Source organism: Pelobates fuscus, chromosome 2 (assembly GCF_036172605.1).
Source record: "Pelobates fuscus isolate aPelFus1 chromosome 2, aPelFus1.pri, whole genome shotgun sequence".
NCBI lineage: Eukaryota > Metazoa > Chordata > Amphibia > Anura > Pelobatidae > Pelobates > Pelobates fuscus.
In genome coordinates this window covers 292,420,623-292,440,651 of record NC_086318.1, presented here as the reverse complement: position 1 = coordinate 292,440,651, position 20,029 = coordinate 292,420,623, and the positions used below count along the sequence as shown (strand labels likewise).

The 20,029-nt window shown below is 41.3% G+C and overlaps 1 protein-coding gene across 1 annotated transcript in view; it reads right to left on the bottom strand.

The window, feature by feature from the left end:
- Positions 1–18,875, bottom strand: part of LOC134585788 (protein unc-93 homolog A-like) — a 36,444-nt gene extending 17,569 nt beyond the window's left edge. Inside the window, exons 1-2 of the mRNA XM_063441257.1 lie at positions 18,799–18,875; positions 4,440–4,568 (exon numbers count right to left, since the gene is read on the bottom strand). Coding sequence (XP_063297327.1) covers positions 4,440–4,529 — 90 coding nt within the window. The 5' untranslated portion in view covers positions 4,530–4,568; positions 18,799–18,875. The remainder of the gene's footprint in view (positions 1–4,439; positions 4,569–18,798) is intronic.
- Positions 18,876–20,029: the final 1,154 nt, after the last annotated feature.

Here is a 20,029-nt window from a genome sequence, read left to right as displayed (position 1 = left end):
AGGTGGCGAGACCGCAGCCAAGTTGCGGTGGCTAGGGGCTGGAAGTGCTTATGGTGTCCCAGTGAAGTGCTTAAAGTAGCTCTGTGATAAACAGGAAGTGAGATTGGCGGAGGTACCCAGTCGGGGTGCCAAGCGGTTCGCCACAATATCCTTACTATATGTATGTCTGGGTAGCCTCTCATCACGCAGGTTGTTTTGTAGGTCAGATCATACAGTGCTGTTAGTGGCTGAGCTGTGCACATAATTTTGATTAAAAAGAGTGTTATTCTAGAATTAGAGGGTGTAGCTAAGGAGGCAGGATTATAGTTCAGAAAAACATTATTTTTTTCTATGCAATAACTATAAAGATTTGAGAATGCAAAAATGCTGAATGTTAACAAAGTCAAAACCTTTAAAATGCATGAATGTTTGATTAGTTACATTATAACAAAGAATATGCCAAACTGGTCCCATTTAAAAAATGTATCAAGGTTAATTTTAGTGGTTTTTAATAACATTTACAAAATAAAAGAAGTGAAAATTAGGTAGTTAATGTAAATTAAATGAAATTAATAACCCTTATAATTCTAATTAATAATGGTAATTCACAATCAGATGCCAGTGTACAAAACAGTTATAGAGAACACCTGGTGTTTGACACATGGTTGTTGAGATTGAACAACCTTAAATGAAAAAAAATGACATTTAAATTGCTTGTAAAATGTTTGTACTTCACTGGCATCCTTAAAAATCTCAGATCTTGTCTTCTGAATACATGGCAAATATGAAATTTGCCCTTGCATATTCTGTCCCAAATCATAAAAATGTGAACTGTACAGGACTTTTCATGTTGCCATATCCAATGATATTAACCTAATCTTGGTTTACCCAGGTGACCTAATCATATTTTATGACCATTGCTAACTCATTTTGCCTTGATGGAAAGGAAGGAGCAAAATGGGACAATTAATGTTATAACACAAAGGGAGAAACATTGGAATATGCCAAAAAATATATATTGTATGATCAACTCATGTTGTTGATCATAGAATATATTTTTGACCCAGTGACCCATCAATGAACCCCTGTGGGTCAAATTAGGATAGTTTCAAAATAGAAAGGGTTAAGTTTATTTTTACAATATGACTTCACACTTCCCTGACTGTTAAGTTTATTGAAGTATTAATTTAATATACTTTTAAGCACACTTAGCATTAGGCTTTACGTGCAAACTCCTCTATACAACCAGTACTTAGTTTAGTCGACATGTTTTATAAGATGGGAAGGGTTCATAATGTCTTAAAAAGACACGCATGTGTTGAGTACATTGTCAACATATGTAAATATGTAAATAAGTCTAACTAAATGTACTTCAAATTCACATGTGCAAAAATTACTAAAAAGTACATAAATATAAATAAGTTATTATCGTTATATAGAACAGTTTTAAAATTATCAAAGAGTAAGGATAACCAGGAACAGCTCAAGGGCAGAGGCTAACACACCTTGGAGAGATTCACCTGACATCATTTTCATTTCTTTTTTTTAAATATCACACTTTCCAAATTGCTAGGTATTAGCATTTAACCCACCCAATTATATTATTTATTCCCTGCGTAACACACGATTATGTCATGCCTTATTATTAAATATAATGATACCGACAATGAACTTTTTAACTGAAATTAAATTAATTAAATACATGCAGAAGCCTTAACATTACTCTATTCCCAAAAATTACTCATCCGTTCGGCTCCTGTTGGTAAGAGACACTCTTTCCATAACCCTTTCCATAACCCTGTGCTGCCTTATAATTTTACAGCTGCTATAAACCACTAACCCTAACTACGGACTTGTATAACCATGAAAATATGATCCATTATGAAAAAAAACTGCATCTAAACTGGATTTTCTTGAAGACAATAAACAAGTATCTGCCTTAACCCCTTAAGGACCAAACTTCTGGAATAAAAGGGAATCATGACATGTCACACATGTCCTGTGTCTTTAAGGGGTTAATGTTATTGTGAGAAGAATGCACATACAGCAAATATTTCATTTGCACAGTTGATAAAGTAACACATACTTTATTACAAAATTTCATTACTATCTGATGTTACTTTTTTTAAACTCTGTTAAATGAATAATAGTTTTCCTATTAAAATGTATGTATTATCAGATATATACTTATCTCGTATAACATAATCTAGCTCTATTTTATTTGAAGACCCAAAGTTATTAAAAGATCTTGGTGTGCTAGTAAACCAATTAACAGATTTATTTAACCAATCATTGTTTAACAGGAGTAGTCCCAAAAGATTGGAAGTTAGCGAATGTTGTGCCCATTCACAAGAAGTAGGGAGAAGTCGGGCAACTATAGCCTTACTTCAGTAGTGGGGAAAGTAATGGAAACCATGTTAAAGGATATGATTGTTGAACATCTAAAATCACATGGATTTCAAGATCATGCCAAACTAATCTTATTGATTTTTTTGATTGGTTAACTAAAATAATAGATCAGGGTGGTGCAGTAGACATTGCTTACCTAGATTTCAGTAAGGCTTTTGACACTGTTGCACATAGAAGGCTTATCAATAAACTGCAATCTTTAAGATTGGATTCCAATATTGTTGAATGGGTAAGGCAGTGGCTGAGTGACAGGCAACAGAGGGTTGTAGTCAATGGAGTATATTCGAAGCTTGGGCTTGTCACCAGTGGGGTACCTCAGGGATCTGTACTTGGACCCATTCTCTTTAATATTTTTATTAGTGTTATTGCAGAAGGTGTTAATGGTAAGGTATGTCATTTTTGCTGATGATACTAAGATATGTAACAGGGTTGATGTTCCAGGAGGGATAAGCCAAATGGCAAATGATTTAGTTAAACTAGAAAACTGGTCAGAGTTGTGGCAACTGACATTTAATGTAGATAAGTGCAATGTAATGCATCTTGGACGTAAAAACCTAAGGGCAGAGTACAGAATTTATGATAGAGTCCTAAACTCAACATCTGAGGAAAGGGATTTAGGGGTAATTATTTCAGATGACTTAAAGATAGGCAGACAATGTAATAGAGCAGCAGGAAATACTAGCAGAATGTTGGGTTGTATATTAGCAGTAGAAGGAGGGAAGTGCTCATGCCATTATACAGAACACTGGTGAGACCTCACTTGGAGTATTGTATGCAGTACTGGAGACCATATCTTCAGATGGATATTAATACTTTAGAGAGAGTTCAGAGAAGGGCTACTAAACTGGTTCATGGATTGCAGGATAAAACTTACAAGGAAAGGTTAAAGGAACTTAACATGTATAGCTTTCAGGAAAAACGAGACTGGGGGGATATGATAGAAACATTTAAATACATAAATGGAATCAACACCGTAAAGGATGAGACAATATTTATAAGAAGAAAAACTACCACAACAAGAGGACACAGTCTCAAATTACAGGGGCAAAGGTTTAAAAATAATATCAGGAAGTATTACTTTACTGAGAGGGTAGTGGATGCATGGAATAGCCTTCCAGCTGAAGTGGTAGAGGTTAACACAGTGAGGGAGTTTAAGCATGCATGGGATAGGCATAAGGCTATACTAGCTATAAGGTAAGGCCAGGGACTAATGAAAGTATTTAGAAAACTGGGCAGACTAGATGGGCCGAATGGTCCTTATCTGCCGTCACGTTCTATGTTTCTATGTTTCTACCTCAGCTTATCTCTTGAGATTGAACAGCATGTACCTAATGGAAGTCAAATGGAAAATTGCTATTCAATTACATAAGCTTATCTCATCTAATAGAATCTAGCACATATTCTTAAATTAAACAAATAAATAAGTACAGTCAACAGGCAGAAGGCTAAAAGTCAATTAAAGAAATACTCAAAGCACCGTGATCACCATGGTGAGCTGTAGTGGTTAATGTTAGCCCACCCTCTTTGTAAGGAATCAAACCATTTTAGAATTGTATGATTTCTTACCACTCCAATTTTCAACAATTCCAAATAAGAACCTGAGGTAATCCCTGCAATTATTTTTTTTTAGCTTTATTTTATATTTAAACTAATTCTTATGATGTAAATGTGGCCATGTTGTATTTTTCTGCATTTTCCAATTATAGCCAAATATACCTTTAAATAATACATTCTTTAAGCACTTGGATGTTTTATACATTCTAATTACATAGTTACATAGTTACATAATTCTATGTACACAGTATAGAACTTTGACAATTTTTATTTCTGTTATTTTACCAACTAATTGTGACAATTTTAAACATCTGTAATGATGTATAGCCTCATAATGTGACCCTGAACTGCACTTACCAAATACCTGAATCACAAGTTCAGATCAAATTTGAAGAACTGTCCTCACATTTTACAATTCTAAGTGATATTGTGACTTTAAAAAAAACAACAAAAAAAAGCAATAACCTCTTTAGAAAAATGTCTCAGAAACCACTAACCTGCAGAGTTTGAAGTCCCATATAAGCTGTGTATAGCAGTAAAATTCCAAATGATAGAATAAGGATATTTTTCATTTGTGAACACTGCATTGTGATTTTTGTTTTAATGGTACTGGTTCACAACACAATCTGCCAAGGCAAGAAAAAGACAAAAGTTAGGAAACCATTTTTAAAAAGTGATTGACATGAAAGAGCATGCTTATTATATTATGAATGATTGATTGTGCTCTATGCAGATATCTATATGCAGATATCTATATATCTATATCTAAATCGGTCATCTGTGCATGCAAATGTCATATACAATTACTTTTGTGATGATTGTAGAAATGTGTTTAGTCAATCACACCAAACCCTAAAGCGACCCAACAGATTTGAACCCTGTATAGACCCCCAGACTACTTCATTAAGTGATCTGGGCGCAATACCCTTTTCTTTTTAACCATGCTACTGAAAACATTACTGTTTTGTAGGAGCTGCAACATGTTCTTCAAAGCACACCAATGGTCCAGGTTTTGTCAGAATCCCTATTCGAACAGCATCGGAAAATGTTTAAACTGGTGGAAGGCATTGAGGATCTCACATTTTAGTGAGATTATCAGATTTGTCATTGATTCAGGGGCTGGGAAGGAATGTCCTAAACAGCCGTATTTGTAATCATATTTCAAAAATAAACCTACATTAGCAGTCAGGAATATAGTGCTGAACTAGAGATTCAGATAGGGTTATTTGTTAATAGAGGTTATTGATAGAAATTCAAACTTAATTTAAAATGTTATATCAATATGGTCGACCTGAAAACAAAGATATCCTTTTTGCCATATACTTTTACATTTACTTTGAATTCTTATAATTTTTGTTATTGTAATATACTGTAATTTTGCTTTTACCTCATTGATTCTAGTTTATTTAGACCCTAATATTTTATTTTTAAAAGAGCATTTTATTAAAATAGTTTCTCTTTACAAAATAAGTTATTGCATGAACAATATTATATTGGAACTTAAAGTGTGAGTCTCATAAAAAGGGAATTCACTAATCACAACAGATATCTGTTTCATTGGCTGAAGGTGACCATTTGACAAATCTAAAGAAATGTATTACATTATTTTTGCAATTTTCTTTTTTAAATCTAGAAAAATTTTAGACAATGAATAATAAACCATTCATAGTTACATAGTAATTTTGTTTGAAAAATTCATTTGAATTCAACTTATAAAACAACAACTCTTTTTAATCTGCTGATCCAAAGGGGGAAAAAAAAGACACATAAAAGTGATGCCTCTTGACGTCATAATTGAAATCAAATGGTCAGATTTGTAATTGAAACAACAACCTACATACAAGCTATTCATAACCTTGAATCATTTTGTTTTTCAAAAAAAAAAATATATAAATAGCCAGGCCTTAAAATGCCTTTTTATTTGGATTATCTGTATAACTTAAATGACCACTATAGTGCCAGGAAAACATACTCGTTTTTATGGCACTATAGTGCCCTGAGGGTGCCCCTACCCTCAGGGACCCCCTCCCGCCGGGCTCTGGGTAGAGTAAAGGGTTAAAACTTACCTTTATTCCAGCGCCGGGCGGGGAGCTCTCCTCCTCCTCTCTGCCTCCGATCCTCCCTTTCGGCTGAATGCGCATGCGTGGCAAGAGCTGCACGCGCATTCATTCGATCTCATAGGAAAGCATTTACAATGCTTTCCTATGGACGCTTGCGTGTTCTCACTGTTATTTTCACAGTGAGAATCACGCAAGCGCCTCTAGCGGCTGTCAGTGAGACAGCCACTAGAGGATTTGGAGGCTGGATTAACCCTATTGTAAACATAGCAGTTTCTCGGAAACTGCTATGTTTATAAAAAAAAGGGTTAATCCTAGAGGGACCTGGCACCCAGACCACTTCATTAAGCTGAAGTGTCTGGGTGCCTAGAGTGGTCCTTTAATGAGATAACCTCTTTGGATAAAAAAGTTTCACATCTTTATTGTTCTTCCTCTAAAGAGCCCTTTGCTCTGCTGTAGCAAAAAATGCCTTTCTTCCAATTTGAATGGATCACCTTTTTGTCTATTGTAAATTCTTCTAAGGTTAGCACCTAGCTGTTTGTACTGACACTGTATACAATTGTATAGTGCTACCATGCTACCTCTGAGATGCATTATGTAGTTTGTCTAGCCTTTTTTCATAGCTAATCTTCTCCATCCCCCTTATTAATGTTGTAGCTCAGGGTTTCCCAAAGTGTGGGTCGCGACCCATTGGTGGGTCGTCGGGTGATTCCCAGTGGGTCACGCTGGCACTCAGCGGGCCAGGGCTTGCCCTGTATGCCGCCGGGCCCCTCCAATCAGTCTGCCCAGCAACTCCAGTCTGCAGCTCCACCGTGTGATAGAGATCTGGAAAGCACCCAGAGCGTTACCAAGGCAACACTTGGGGTGCTCGCGAGACTTCTATTACATGGTCAGCAGCTCTGCAACCGGCGAAGCTGCAGACCAGAGGGTTAATCCCCCGGACCACCAGGGAGAGACACTGGATAACCAGAGACTTTATTATCTTAAAAATGAAGGTAGAACAAAGTCCTCCACACCCTGCCACCCTCCCCCCCCAAGTGTAACCCCATCACTCTCTGCCCCCCCACACTGTATCCCCTTCTCTCCCTGACCCCCTCCCCACACTGTAAACCCTTCTCTACCTGCCCCCACACTGTAGCCCCTTCTCTCCCCCCACACTGTAGCCCATTTTCTCTGTGTCTCCATCCCCACACTGTAACCCCTTCTCTCCATGCCCCCTCCTCACACTGTTCAGACGCAAACATTACAAACAAGTACACCACTACATTCTAATGGCAACAGTACATACAAATACACCCATATATGCACACATATATTTAATACAAAAACATGCTTACATTAAAACGCTCAAACACTGCTCACAAATATAACCCTGCAATAATGGGCAAATGGTAGATCCCCAGCTGGCATAGCATTGTTGAAGTTCTCCGACAGATGTGGACCTACCTTTTGGCCACACTTGCACTAGAGGGGTGCCCAGAAAACTTACTTGCACCATGGTCCTATTCACATTTGTTCCACCAAGGGTCGGCGCTCCCTATAGGCAAATTAGGCAGCCGCTTAGAGATCTGCTTAAGGGGGGGGCCGACCCTGATTTCATGATAGCTTGTGCAGCGGCCACCCCTCCATCGAGTTAGATTATTTTGAGCATGCCGCCGGCCAAGTTACCGAGCACTCAGAATACAGGTCTGACGGCATACACATCAGCCCGGTCAGCCAGGACCCCCTCTTAGACATCCATTGTGGTGGCATTGGCCGCAGCGCAAGGGCACTTCAATTCATCGTTCCCGCCCCTTCCCCTGTACATGGAGAGAAGTGGCAGGAGCATAACAGGAAATGTGCTGAGAAAGGACGTGATGGGCAGCCAGGCGCAGGCAACTAACAGCAATGAAGGTAAGGTGTGTCAGAGAATGTTTGTTAGTCACTACGTTTGTGTATGTCAGTCTGTTTGGGTCAGTGTGTGTGTGTCATGTGTGTAATGTCTGTATGGGTCATTGTTTGTGTCTGTATGGGTCAGTGTGGAAACCAGGGCCGGTGCAAGCATTTTTGCTGCCCTAGGCAAAAACAAATTTGCTGCACCATTTGCTCCACCCAATCATGCAGACTAACACACATGCTGACTCAAGTAGACACACACTGACCGATGCAAACTGACACACACGCACTAACCCATGTAGATAGACGCACACTGATCCATACACACACACTGATCCATGCAGACACACACATACAGACACACATACAGGGTCAGTGTGTTTGTATGAGCCAGTGTGTCTGTATGGGTCAGTGTGTGTCTGTATGGGCCAGTGTGTGTGTATGTCATGTGTGCAATGTCTGCCTGTATGGGTCATTGTGTGTGTCTGTATAGGTCAGTGTGTATCTGTATGGGTCATTGTGTGTTCCTGTATGGGTCATTATGTGTGTTTTTATAAGTCAGTGTGTGTCTGTATGAGTCAGTGTGTGTCTGTATGGGTCAGTGTGTGTCTGTATGGGTCAGTGTCTGTCTGTATGGGTCAGTGTGTGTGTTTGTATGGGTTAGTGTGTGTCTGTATGAGTCAGTGTGTCTCTATGAATCAGTGTGTCTGTATGAGTCAGTGTGTATCTGTGTGGGCCAGTGTGTGTGTATGTCATGTGTGTAATATCTGTCTGTATGGCTCAGTGTGTGTGTCTGTATAGGTCAGTGTGTGTCTGTGTGGGTCAGTGTGTGTCTGTATGGGTCAGTGTGTCTGTATGGGCCAGTGTGTGTGTATGTTATGTGTGTAATGTCTGTCTGTATGGGTCAGTGCATGTTTCTGAATGGGTCAGTATGTGTGTCTGTATGAGTCAGTGTGTGTGTGTATGGGCCAGTGTGCAATGTCTATCTGTATTGGTTATTGTGTGTGTCTTTATTGGTCGTTGTGTGTGTCTTTATGGGTCAATATGCATGTCTGTATGGGTCAGTGTATCTGCATGGGCTAGTGTGTGTATGTCATGGGTGTAATGTCTGTCTGTATGGGTCATTGTGTGTCTGTATGGGTCATTGTGACTGTATGGGACAGTGTGTGTGTCTGTATGGGTCATTGTGTGTGTCTGGGTTAGTGCTTGTATCTGCATGGGCCACTGTGTGTCTGCATGGGTCAGTGTGTGTGTCTGCATGGATCAGTTTGTGCATATGGGTCAGTGTGCATCAGTGGGTTAGTGCATGTGTGTCAGTTTGCATGGGTCAGTGTGTCACTATGTGTGTGTGTCTGCATTGTTCAGTGTATCTGTATGTGTGTGTCTGCATGGATCAGTGTGTGTATATGGGTCAGTATGCGTCCATCTACATGGGTTAGTGCATGTCTGTCAGTTTGCATGGGTCAGTGTGTGTGTCTGCATGGGTCAGTGTGTCTCTATGTGTGTGTGTTTGCATGGGTCAGTGTGTCTGTATGTGTGTGTCTGCATGGATCAGTGTGTGTGTATGAATCAGTGTGCGTCTATCTACATGGGTTAGTGCGTGTGTGTCAGTTTGCATGGGTCAGTGTGTGTCTACTTGAGTCAGCATGTGTGTTAGTCTGCATGATTGGGTGGAGCAAATGGTGCAGCAAATTTGTTTTTGCCTAGGGCAGCAAAAATGCTTGCATCGGCCCTGGTTCCACCACTGGGAGGTGCCTGGATGAACGAGCAGGACACAGCACTGATTCTGACTGAGTCTGTGAGTAAGCAGTTGCCAAGTTTCTGCCTCTAAAACTGCCATTATATGCCAAAAGTATGCCTCTAAAACTGCCATGATATGCCAATTTTATGGATCTAAAACTGATTGCCCTGGTGTGCCAATTGTATGTATCTAACGCTGATTGCCATGATGTGCCAAATTATGCCTCTAAAACTACCATGATATGCCAATTTTATGGATCTAAAACTGATTGCCCTGGTGTGCCAATTGTATCCATCTAAAGCCGATTGCCCTGGTGTGCCAATTACATGCCTCTAAAGCTGATTGCCATTGTGTGCCAATTGTATGCATCTAAAGCTGATTGCCCTGGCGTGCCAATTGTATGCCTCTAAAGCTGATTGCCATTGTGTGCCAATTGTATGTGTGCGAAGCTGATTGCCATGGTGTGCCAAGTTTATGCCTCTAAAACTGATTGCCATGGTGTGCCAATTGAATTCCTCTAAAACTGCCATGATGTGCCAACTTTATGCATCCAAGACGGTTTACCATGGTGTGCCAGTTTTATGCATCTGACTGTTTGCCATGGTGTGCCAATTTTATGCCTCTAAAGCTGATTGCCATGATGTGCCAATTTTATGCCTCTAAAACGTATTGCCATGGTGTGCTAATTTTAAGCCTCTATAACTGATTGCCATGGTGTGCCAGTGTTATGCACATAAAGTTGCCTTGGTGTGCCAAATTTATGCATTTTAAACTGATTGCCATTGTGTGACAATGTTATGCCTCTAAAACTGATTGCCATGGTGTGTCAATTTTATGTCTCTAAAACTGATTGCGATGGTGTGCCGATTGTATGCATTTAAAACGTGCTATGGTGTGCCAATTGTATGCCTTTAAAGCTGATTGCCATGGTGTTCATTTTTAAAAAATGCATTGAAAGCAAGTGGGTCAATGACCCATACAGAAAAATTAGCTCTTTTAAAAAGTGGGTCTCGGCCCATAAAAGTTGGGGAAGCCCTGTTGTAGCTTGTATTTGCACTTTTTCTAGTTTTGCAATAATTCTTTTAAAAACTGGTCCTCAAAATTGCACCACAAATTCAAGGCACAGTCTTTAATTTGTATTGAGGCAAAATCATAATTTGATCACCAGAATCAATATCCCTTTTTACACAAGACAGCACAATATACAATGCCGGTCTGCCATTGCATATACTAGCATTTGCAGTGGCAGATGGACATTGCATACTGTTGCCTAGTTTGTTCTCTGTAATTGTTCCCAAGTCTTTATCATTTACTGTTATCCATAACTCAACCCCATTTAGTGTGAATGAGGCTTGTGGCTTCCTTATACCAAAATGCATGACTTTTTATTTAACTGTATTGAATCTCATCTGACACTTGAATATTACAATAATGCAACTTTGATAAGGTGCAACAGTGCTGCCTAAAGACAAAACCATCTCTATATATCTATCCAAAACCTCCTATAGAGAAATTATATCATGTTTAGATATTACCTAATTTTGTGTCATCTGCAAACACCAACACACGACTTTCATTGCACACTTCAAGATCACTTATAAATAGATTAAAGAGAAATAGAACCAGGACAGAACCCTGAGGCACTGCACTTAAAACTTTTGTCCAATTTGAAATGTTCCAAATGGAACATTTTCAAATTGGACAACAGTTTTAATTTGTAAATACAAATATTCTCTGTACGCTATCTTCAAGCCAGTGTTCTATCCAATAATAATACTTGTCATCTAAGCCAATTGATTTCAGCTTTAACAGTAACATTTTGCGTAGAACTGTATCAAATGACTTAGCAAAATACATGCAGATCACATCTGTTACGACACTCACCGCCTGGAGAGTGAAGCCGCCGTTTAGTCGATATTCCCCTTTCTCCAGAAATGCAATTTCAGCATAACCGATCATAAAACTCCCGACCGGAGCATACGAACACGGTAACTCCCGATCAGCAATCCATCCGAAATCCTTCCACAGCTAGAAATAAACGAAAACGCTGTCCCAATAGTCAATCCCTCCACAAACGAGACAAAGCTCCGTTTTGAAGGTCAAGCAGAATGTGTTTAATGGGGGCTACCTGCCCAGTATTTATGCAGGTCTCCACCAGGTAGACACTCCCCTAGGGGACCTGGTGGAAGACTGTAAAATATATTAAACAGTAGCCAATCGCAGTGGCTATAACACAAGCCCTCCCCATTTTACCCATAATACATCTCTTCCTATCCTGGAGATAATTAGGGAGAAACCTAATTAACTCCGAGGATAGGAACCATCGCCATTTTAAACACAAACACAAAAAATGCAATAAAATACATACAATCCGAAGTACCGAATCTATAGTGTTCGTGTCACGTATCCCCAGATAGCCTGAATCTGAGGGCATATTCCTACCGAATAGCGCTCAGATCCGAAGTACACAGTCCAATCGCCATGGAGTCAAAGTCTCTCATAAGTTCTTCGGTATACGAATGACTCCATGGGACGGCTATCTGGGTAGGTTCATACGGATGAAGAAAACCCCTGAACGGAACAGGGTTCGTATGCCTCCAAGGGAATAGAAGGGGAGACGGCCGTCTCCAGCGGTGTTCGGTAGATAAAGAGTCCGTTTTTAGATCCATGGGTTTCGCACCGAACTCCGCTGATTCGCCTCGTGTCCAAAATGGCCTCCGCCTCGTGGTCGGCATACGAACGACGACCACCCGTACGATGGAATGGAGAGGTGTTTGCGGTTAACCACAGCGTTCTAATTTGTGGTCAAGGTGTTAATGAGCCGCACACTCCTCTCCTGGGTGGCCGATGTTCGGTAGTTTTACTCGGTACTTTAGAAAACGTAAAAACAACAGCGTACGGACAGGAAATCCACGAATCCAATGAAAACAGATGAACCCGCAATACAGGTCTATGCAGCAGGGTTCGTCACACGGCTCCCCCCTTGTGGAACACTCCGGCAGACCCGGCTTGGCCCTTTAGCGGGTCAACGTGGGGATGACCGGACTAGGAAGTAGCAAGGACGTCGGTTTGCCGGGATAACCCATCTGCGTTCCCATTCTGCTTACCGGGTCGGTAGCTGATGGTGAAGTTATATGGTTGTAATGCTAAACTCCACCGCAGCAGTCTACCATTGTCTCCCGAGACCCGGTTAAGCCAAACAAGGGGATTGTGGTCCGTGATAAGGGAAAATTCCTGTCCATTCAAATAGGGACTCAATTTCTTCAATGCCCAGACCAGGGCCAAACATTCTTTCTCCACTGCCGCATAACTCACTTCCCGGGGTAACAGCTTTCGACTGAGATATGCGACAGGGTGTTCTCCTCCATCTTCCCCGACCTGGCTTAGCACAGCCCCCAGTCCATACATGGAAGCATCTGTATGGACGAGAAAACGTTTGTTAGGAAGTGGGGCAGCCAGGACAGGGGCATTCACGAGGGCCTGCTTAAGTGCTTAATCCTATGGCCTGTGCGGCGGGACCCTAGATGTCCGGCTAGCGGGACATCATGCCCTATCCGCAGAATCTCTCGCCGGTATTTCGCGGGCACTACCAGCTGTCGATTTGGCGGAGGGGCAACACTTTTCTGGGACGGCTTAGGGATCCGATATAACCTGTCCCCCACCCACTCATACCGCTCCCCCTCTGCTCCTTCTTCTCCAGTGTCTGCTCTGCCCCTATACCTCTGGAGAGATGGGTCTGTCTGGGTTTCCCTCCCGAACTCCTCCGGGGAATCCCAACCAGCTAACGTCTGCCCTGGGGTGTCAGTCGGGGAATCGGTTCTTACCTGGGTCTCAGCAGCAGGTGGGCCGGTTCCAGCAGCACGGGTCTGAGCACGGGTAGTCACTGGATTGGCTTCGCCAGGTCCCATAGTAGCATAGGCAGAAATCAGAGGGGCCAAATCATTTCCCAGCAAAACATCGGCAGGCAAGTCCTTCATAACCCCCACATTCACATGTCCAGCTCCCGCTCCCCAGTCCAAATGAACCCGGGCAACAGGCAGACGGAACACGGCGCCTCCTGCCACCCTTACTGCCACAGTGTTCCCGGTGTGTTGGTGTTCCGAAACCAGGTTCTTTTGGAGCAAGGTCATAGTAGCTCCGGTGTCTCTTAGACCAGTGACTTCTTTCCCATTTAACTTAACGGTCTGTCTGTGGTGTTGGCGGTTGTCCTGCTGAGCTGCGTGAACTGGGTCTGCTTCGTGAAGGAAACCCCAAAACTCCTCCTGCTCAAGGCAGTGAGCAGAAGGCTGAGGTGGCTGCTGGGCTCCGCCGGCTGGGTTTCTCCAGGATGGTGCTTGGTTGGCGTGGTTTAAAGGGCATTCTGGTCTTTTATGTCCCATCTGCTTGCATCCAAAGCACTGGACCTGGTTGGAGTAACCCCGTTTGTTGAATCGGGCTGACTGCCCATGGTTGGTTGCTGGCGGTATAGCGGGGGTACGTTGTGCTGGGGGGTGATATAGGTTGGTGGTTGGAGGTGCTGCCGGTTTGTATTCCACTCGGGCAGGGACCTTGGCTGCTGTCTGATCGAGCTTACGGGCATCAGTGTATTCGTCAGCCAGACGAGCAGCTTCATGGAAGGTAGCGGGTTTACGGTCCCTGACCCACTCTCGAACTCCTGCAGGTAATTTGTCAAAGCAGTGTTCTAGCAGGAACACTTGCAGCACCTCTTCCCCAGTTACCGCTCGACACCCTGTCCTCCAGTGGGCTGCCGTGCGGTGTACCCGGCATGCCCATTCCACATAGGAATCACCAGCCTGTTTATTGTTGTCTCGGAATCGCCTCCGGTACGCCTCAGGGGTAACAGCGTACCGGGTCAAAAGGGCATCTTTTACTGTCCGGTAGCTAGTGAGTTCCTCCTCTGGGATGGCCCGAAAAGCTTCACTGGCCCGGCCGGATAATTTCCCAGAGAGGATAGGAACCCATTCTTCTGCGGGCACCTGGTGTAAAGCACACTGTCGTTCAAAGTCCGCCAGGAACCCGTCTATCTCTCCTTCAGTCTCAATAAAGTTTTTAAAAGCAGCAAATGGTACCTTTTTCTTCCCATTGTTATTATGGGGTACCTCTGCTGCTGCAGCTCCGCTTCTCTGGAGCGCCTGTTGTGCTGCTACTGCGGCTTGTACTTGTACCACAATATCCGCTGCAGGGTTGGGGCCAAAGTGTGCCAGCCTTATCTGAACTGCCCGGTTAAACGCTATTTCCTCGGGTGTTAGATCCAGCAGGCCAGGCACATTAGCTATCTCCCTTCCCTGTGCTGTATCCATCTCTACCAATATAGCAATAATCTCTCTTTTCTTGAGATTGCTCGCTGATCGTCCTCTGCGCTCCAAAATGTCTTTAAGGGTAGCACGCCTTAACTCCTCATATTGCATTTCCAATCCGGGGTGTGTAGCTGGCCTTCAGGGCGGTGGGATTCATCCCACCGCTGCCACCAATTGTTACGACACTCACCGCCTGGAGAGTGAAGCCGCCGTTTAGTCGATATTCCCCTTTCTCCAGAAATGCAATTTCAGCATAACCGATCATAAAACTCCCGACCGGAGCATACGAACACGGTAACTCCCGATCAGCAATCCATCCGAAATCCTTCCACAGCTAGAAATAAACGAAAACGCTGTCCCAATAGTCAATCCCTCCACAAACGAGACAAAGCTCCGTTTTGAAGGTCAAGCAGAATGTGTTTAATGGGGGCTACCTGCCCAGTATTTATGCAGGTCTCCACCAGGTAGACACTCCCCTAGGGGACCTGGTGGAAGACTGTAAAATATATTAAACAGTAGCCAATCGCAGTGGCTATAACACAAGCCCTCCCCATTTTACCCATAATACATCTCTTCCTATCCTGGAGATAATTAGGGAGAAACCTAATTAACTCCGAGGATAGGAACCATCGCCATTTTAAACACAAACACAAAAAATGCAATAAAATACATACAATCCGAAGTACCGAATCTATAGTGTTCGTGTCACGTATCCCCAGATAGCCTGAATCTGAGGGCATATTCCTACCGAATAGCGCTCAGATCCGAAGTACACAGTCCAATCGCCATGGAGTCAAAGTCTCTCATAAGTTCTTCGGTATACGAATGACTCCATGGGACGGCTATCTGGGTAGGTTCATACGGATGAAGAAAACCCCCGAACGGAACAGGGTTCGTATGCCTCCAAGGGAATAGAAGGGGAGACGGCCGTCTCCAGCGGTGTTCGGTAGATAAAGAGTCCGTTTTTAGATCCATGGGTTTCGCACCGAACACCGCTGATTCGCCTCGTGTCCAAAATGGCCGCCGCCTCGTGGTCGGCATACGAACGACGACCACCCGTACGATGGAATGGAGAGGTGTTTGCGGTTAACCACAGCGTTATAATTTGTGGTCAAGGTGTTAATGAGCCGCACACTCCTCTCCTGGGTGGCCGATGTTCAGTAGTTTTACTCGGTACTTTAGAAAACGTAAAAACAACAGCGTACGGACAGGAAATCCACGAATCCAATGAAAACAGATGAACCCGCAATACAGGTCTATGCAGCAGGGTTCGTCACAACATCCACTGGAACAAGTTAATCCAGTGTTTCCCTAACCAGTCCTCCAGACAGTGTGCAGTGCTGCCATTCAGTGTCTCCACCCTCTGCATGCAGACACTGAACTTTCCTCATGTTGTTTGGCCAGGGCTGTATTTGACGTATGTTAGATCTGCCCCTGATATGTCTCTTTGACAGTCTCAGCCAATGCCATGGGAAAGCATTGTGATTGGCTCAGAACAACACTTCTGATGATGTCAGATCAGGGGCAGAGCCAGCAGCTGCAGACTGGAACAAAAGTAAGAATTTACTATATTTAGGGCAAGGGGGGGATATGGTGGTTTTAACACTGTAGGGTCCGGGATCCATGTTTGTGTTCCTTACCCTACAGTGTTCCTTTAAGTTAGTCTTTCATAAAACCATGTTGGTTCCTACTAATCGTATTGTTGATCAAAATGTATTATTGAATATTATCCCTTAATAGCCCTTCATTTTAAGCTCACAGGTCTGTTGCATATATCCCATTATTATGTGTGAAGAGTTGCAAAAGGGGAACAAATTGTGTCAGACAACACATAAATTAATAAATTAGTATGGGACGTTAGGCACTTCATGTCAGACGCACTGGCGCTTCCTTACCATATGGAGCCCTCCCAGTGGTTATTTTTACCTCCCATCTTTCCAAATTTGGTTAATGGAGGAATCACAATGTTTCTATCTCTTCTGCTCCTGAGCATGCTGTGGATAGTGATTAGGTAAATATGTACTACCTCCTAGCTTAGTAGTATTCCTAAGACTTTCACTAGTTGTATTGTTTTTATGTAATTACTAAAAATGTGGCAATTGTAACATCTAGCTTTTACACTATACAGATGCTTTTACATTGCTGACTTGATTAGCCAACATAACTGCGTTTCAAAGCTTCAGTATTTGATTAGATGCCTAAACTATCTTAATAAATGCTTCTTTACTAGAGCTGCGTAGCAAATTGGTATTTTTATAAAACCTACCTGACTTGAACTACAGCATGCAATGTGCCAGGACTAGTCTAACGTCTTACTTGCAGAGAACAGATCAAACATTTGTACAGGAATAATATAGGATAGTCGTGTATAACTGATCTTGTAATCATTGTCATTATCTTCAAGAAAGAACCACAACACAGCACTGATCCTCTTGGCACATTGGTTTAGAATAGAAAAAGGCTATGAAAGTTCCTTCATCACTAGGAGTTGAGTGCATTGGGTCTACAGAATTCACATCCTGGTTATCACTGCTGTGCTAGACTTGCTATCAGAAAATGCTTTTGGTGTAAATTATATTTTTGGGATCAGTGAGGCTTGACCTAACACAATATGAGTTGCAGCCCAACCATTATATTCACAGAGTCGTCATCAAGATACATCTCCTAGATTAATTGCTTTCATACATCACTATGCTGGGTATTTTATTTATTTAGATATATATGTTTTTAAAATTATTTTATTTCAGTAAGTTTGAAAATATCTGCAAGGAATAATTGTAATTCAACTATCAAGTATAAAATATGAACCTTTTTATTTTTCCCTTTTCTATTCACCTTATTTTACATACAATGCATTTCCAGAGATAAAACTGAAATGCAGTTTGTTAACGTGCAACTCTAATTTTAAAATACATAGTGTGTAACATGTTTGAGACTCTTGATGATTCAAGCAACATAACAATCATTAGGGATCATTAGCCGTGTTTGAAACTATAAAACTGTCAGTTTCAAGGTACCTGTTCTGTCTAGGAATACATAAACATAACGTGACATTAAATAATGATCTGAGCTATTTAGCTTCTGAGCTTTTGAGTGTAACATTCCCAGATCTAGAACATGCTTGTTTTTACATTATAAAATATATACATTTTGATATAATTAAAATATAGACAATTTAGACAGTTCTTATTCAGTACTATACATTAACCACATTGAGAACATGATACTTTTGTTCTAAGTGAGAAACATTTCAGTTATTCATGTAAGAGCTATATCCTCATTTTATTCTAATCTTAGTATAATTTAACTAAAGGGCCAATTTTGGAAACTTTAGGACAAATTACTGAGCTGTGAATATAACATATTTCAGTATAGTTGAAGATGATTTTCGTTCAGCTCAGATAATTTAGTCTAAATATTGGAAGTCCATCCTCAGCTCTTAACATATGATTGCTTAGTGAATAGTCCTGTATCAGTAGGTAAATTATTTTTTCCTATTAATTTTGTATAAGTAAATCTAAAATAAAAAATAAATAAAAAAAAACCTATATGAAATCAATAACTTTGGATGATTGAATATTAGTTAACATATGTTTTCAGTCATGCATTCTATGAAGTACTAAGCAGCAAGTAACAAAAAATATTCAGTGGTTTCTATGTTGGTTGGTTGCTGCACAATTGGAAAATATGAAAAATAATTCAGTACTGCGCTTTGTGTTTTTATTGATATATTACTTAATAAACATAATATATTGATGCACTATTTTAACTAGTGACTGAAATGCAAGTTAGCAAATTAAAGGTAAAAAAACAAAAAACAGTACACATCATTTATAAATATATGCAACGTATATAAATGAAAATTTAATAATTAACAAGTACTCACTGTTTGCGGGTTAATCGGTCAAATATTTTTAAAATTATATTGTTACCCTAATACAGGAGCCAAAAAAATCCCAAACACTATATTGTGTTTTTTTAAATGAATGAGTGAACTATTAGCGCTGTCACCTTTTTATAGTACAACTTATGTGACAAATATGCACACCCTGAAATTAGAGGAAATTGCTTCAGATCACACCTTTCTTCTTTGTCAACAGGTTTTAGCCATTTAAACGTCATAGTTATTTGATAAACCATTTTATTCTAAATATTTGTGTGTTGTGTTGTTGGCTAATGACTATTGGGTGTTTTTTTATGTTCAAGAGATTAGATTTATTTTTAATGTATGTCCGTTCCATTGGATAAAATTAAGGCTAAGTGGACAAAAGTTGGACTTGGTAGTTTACCTTTTAAATCCATGTATTTTATTATGGTTTGTTAAGGTTGGGGTTAAGATGGATCCCTACAACCATATAGGAATAGGGTATTTTTTTTATTTAACTGCCACAGACGTTTATTAAAGGGACATGCAAGACTTGACAATTATTTTTTTAAACCAGAAAGCAAAACTTTTAAACAAATATACAAGCTAGAAAAAACAAGAAAAACGTATACTATATAATACATATTTATAAACTTATTATTAACTCAGATTACATTATTAAACATGCATACTGCAGTCGGCGAGGGAGCACTGATGATCCTGTTCAGCTCCCTCGTGGGCCACGTAGTGATGCCAGGGCCGGAGTGACATCATATTCCGGCTCCGGCATCACTGCGGTGCACTCGAAGGAAGCTGAACAGGAGGATCAGGGCTCCCTCGCCGCCCGCCCGGAAAGGGCCTCCGCTGCCAGCCTTGGAGGGCCCTGAGGTGGCCAGCCGGCCAGCTCCTGGGTCCCCTAGCACAAGAGGCATTTGCCAGGGCGATTGGAGGTGGCTTTTTTTGCCGTCCCCCAGAAAGTGCCACCCAAGGCAAATGCCTTGTCAGTCTCGCAGTAGATACACCCCTGATCATATCCACACAGAGGTAATGTTTTTCTAAACTGAGGAGGTTTAAATTTGTTAACCTTTCTTCATAGCTACAGTGTTCCATTCCTTTTGTTAATTTTGTAGCCCACCTCTGCACTCTTTCTTGTGCCATAATATCCTTCTTTAGAACAGGTGCCCAAAATTGCACAGCATATTCAAGATGTGGTCTTAACAGCGATTTATAAAGAGGCGAAATGATATTCTCA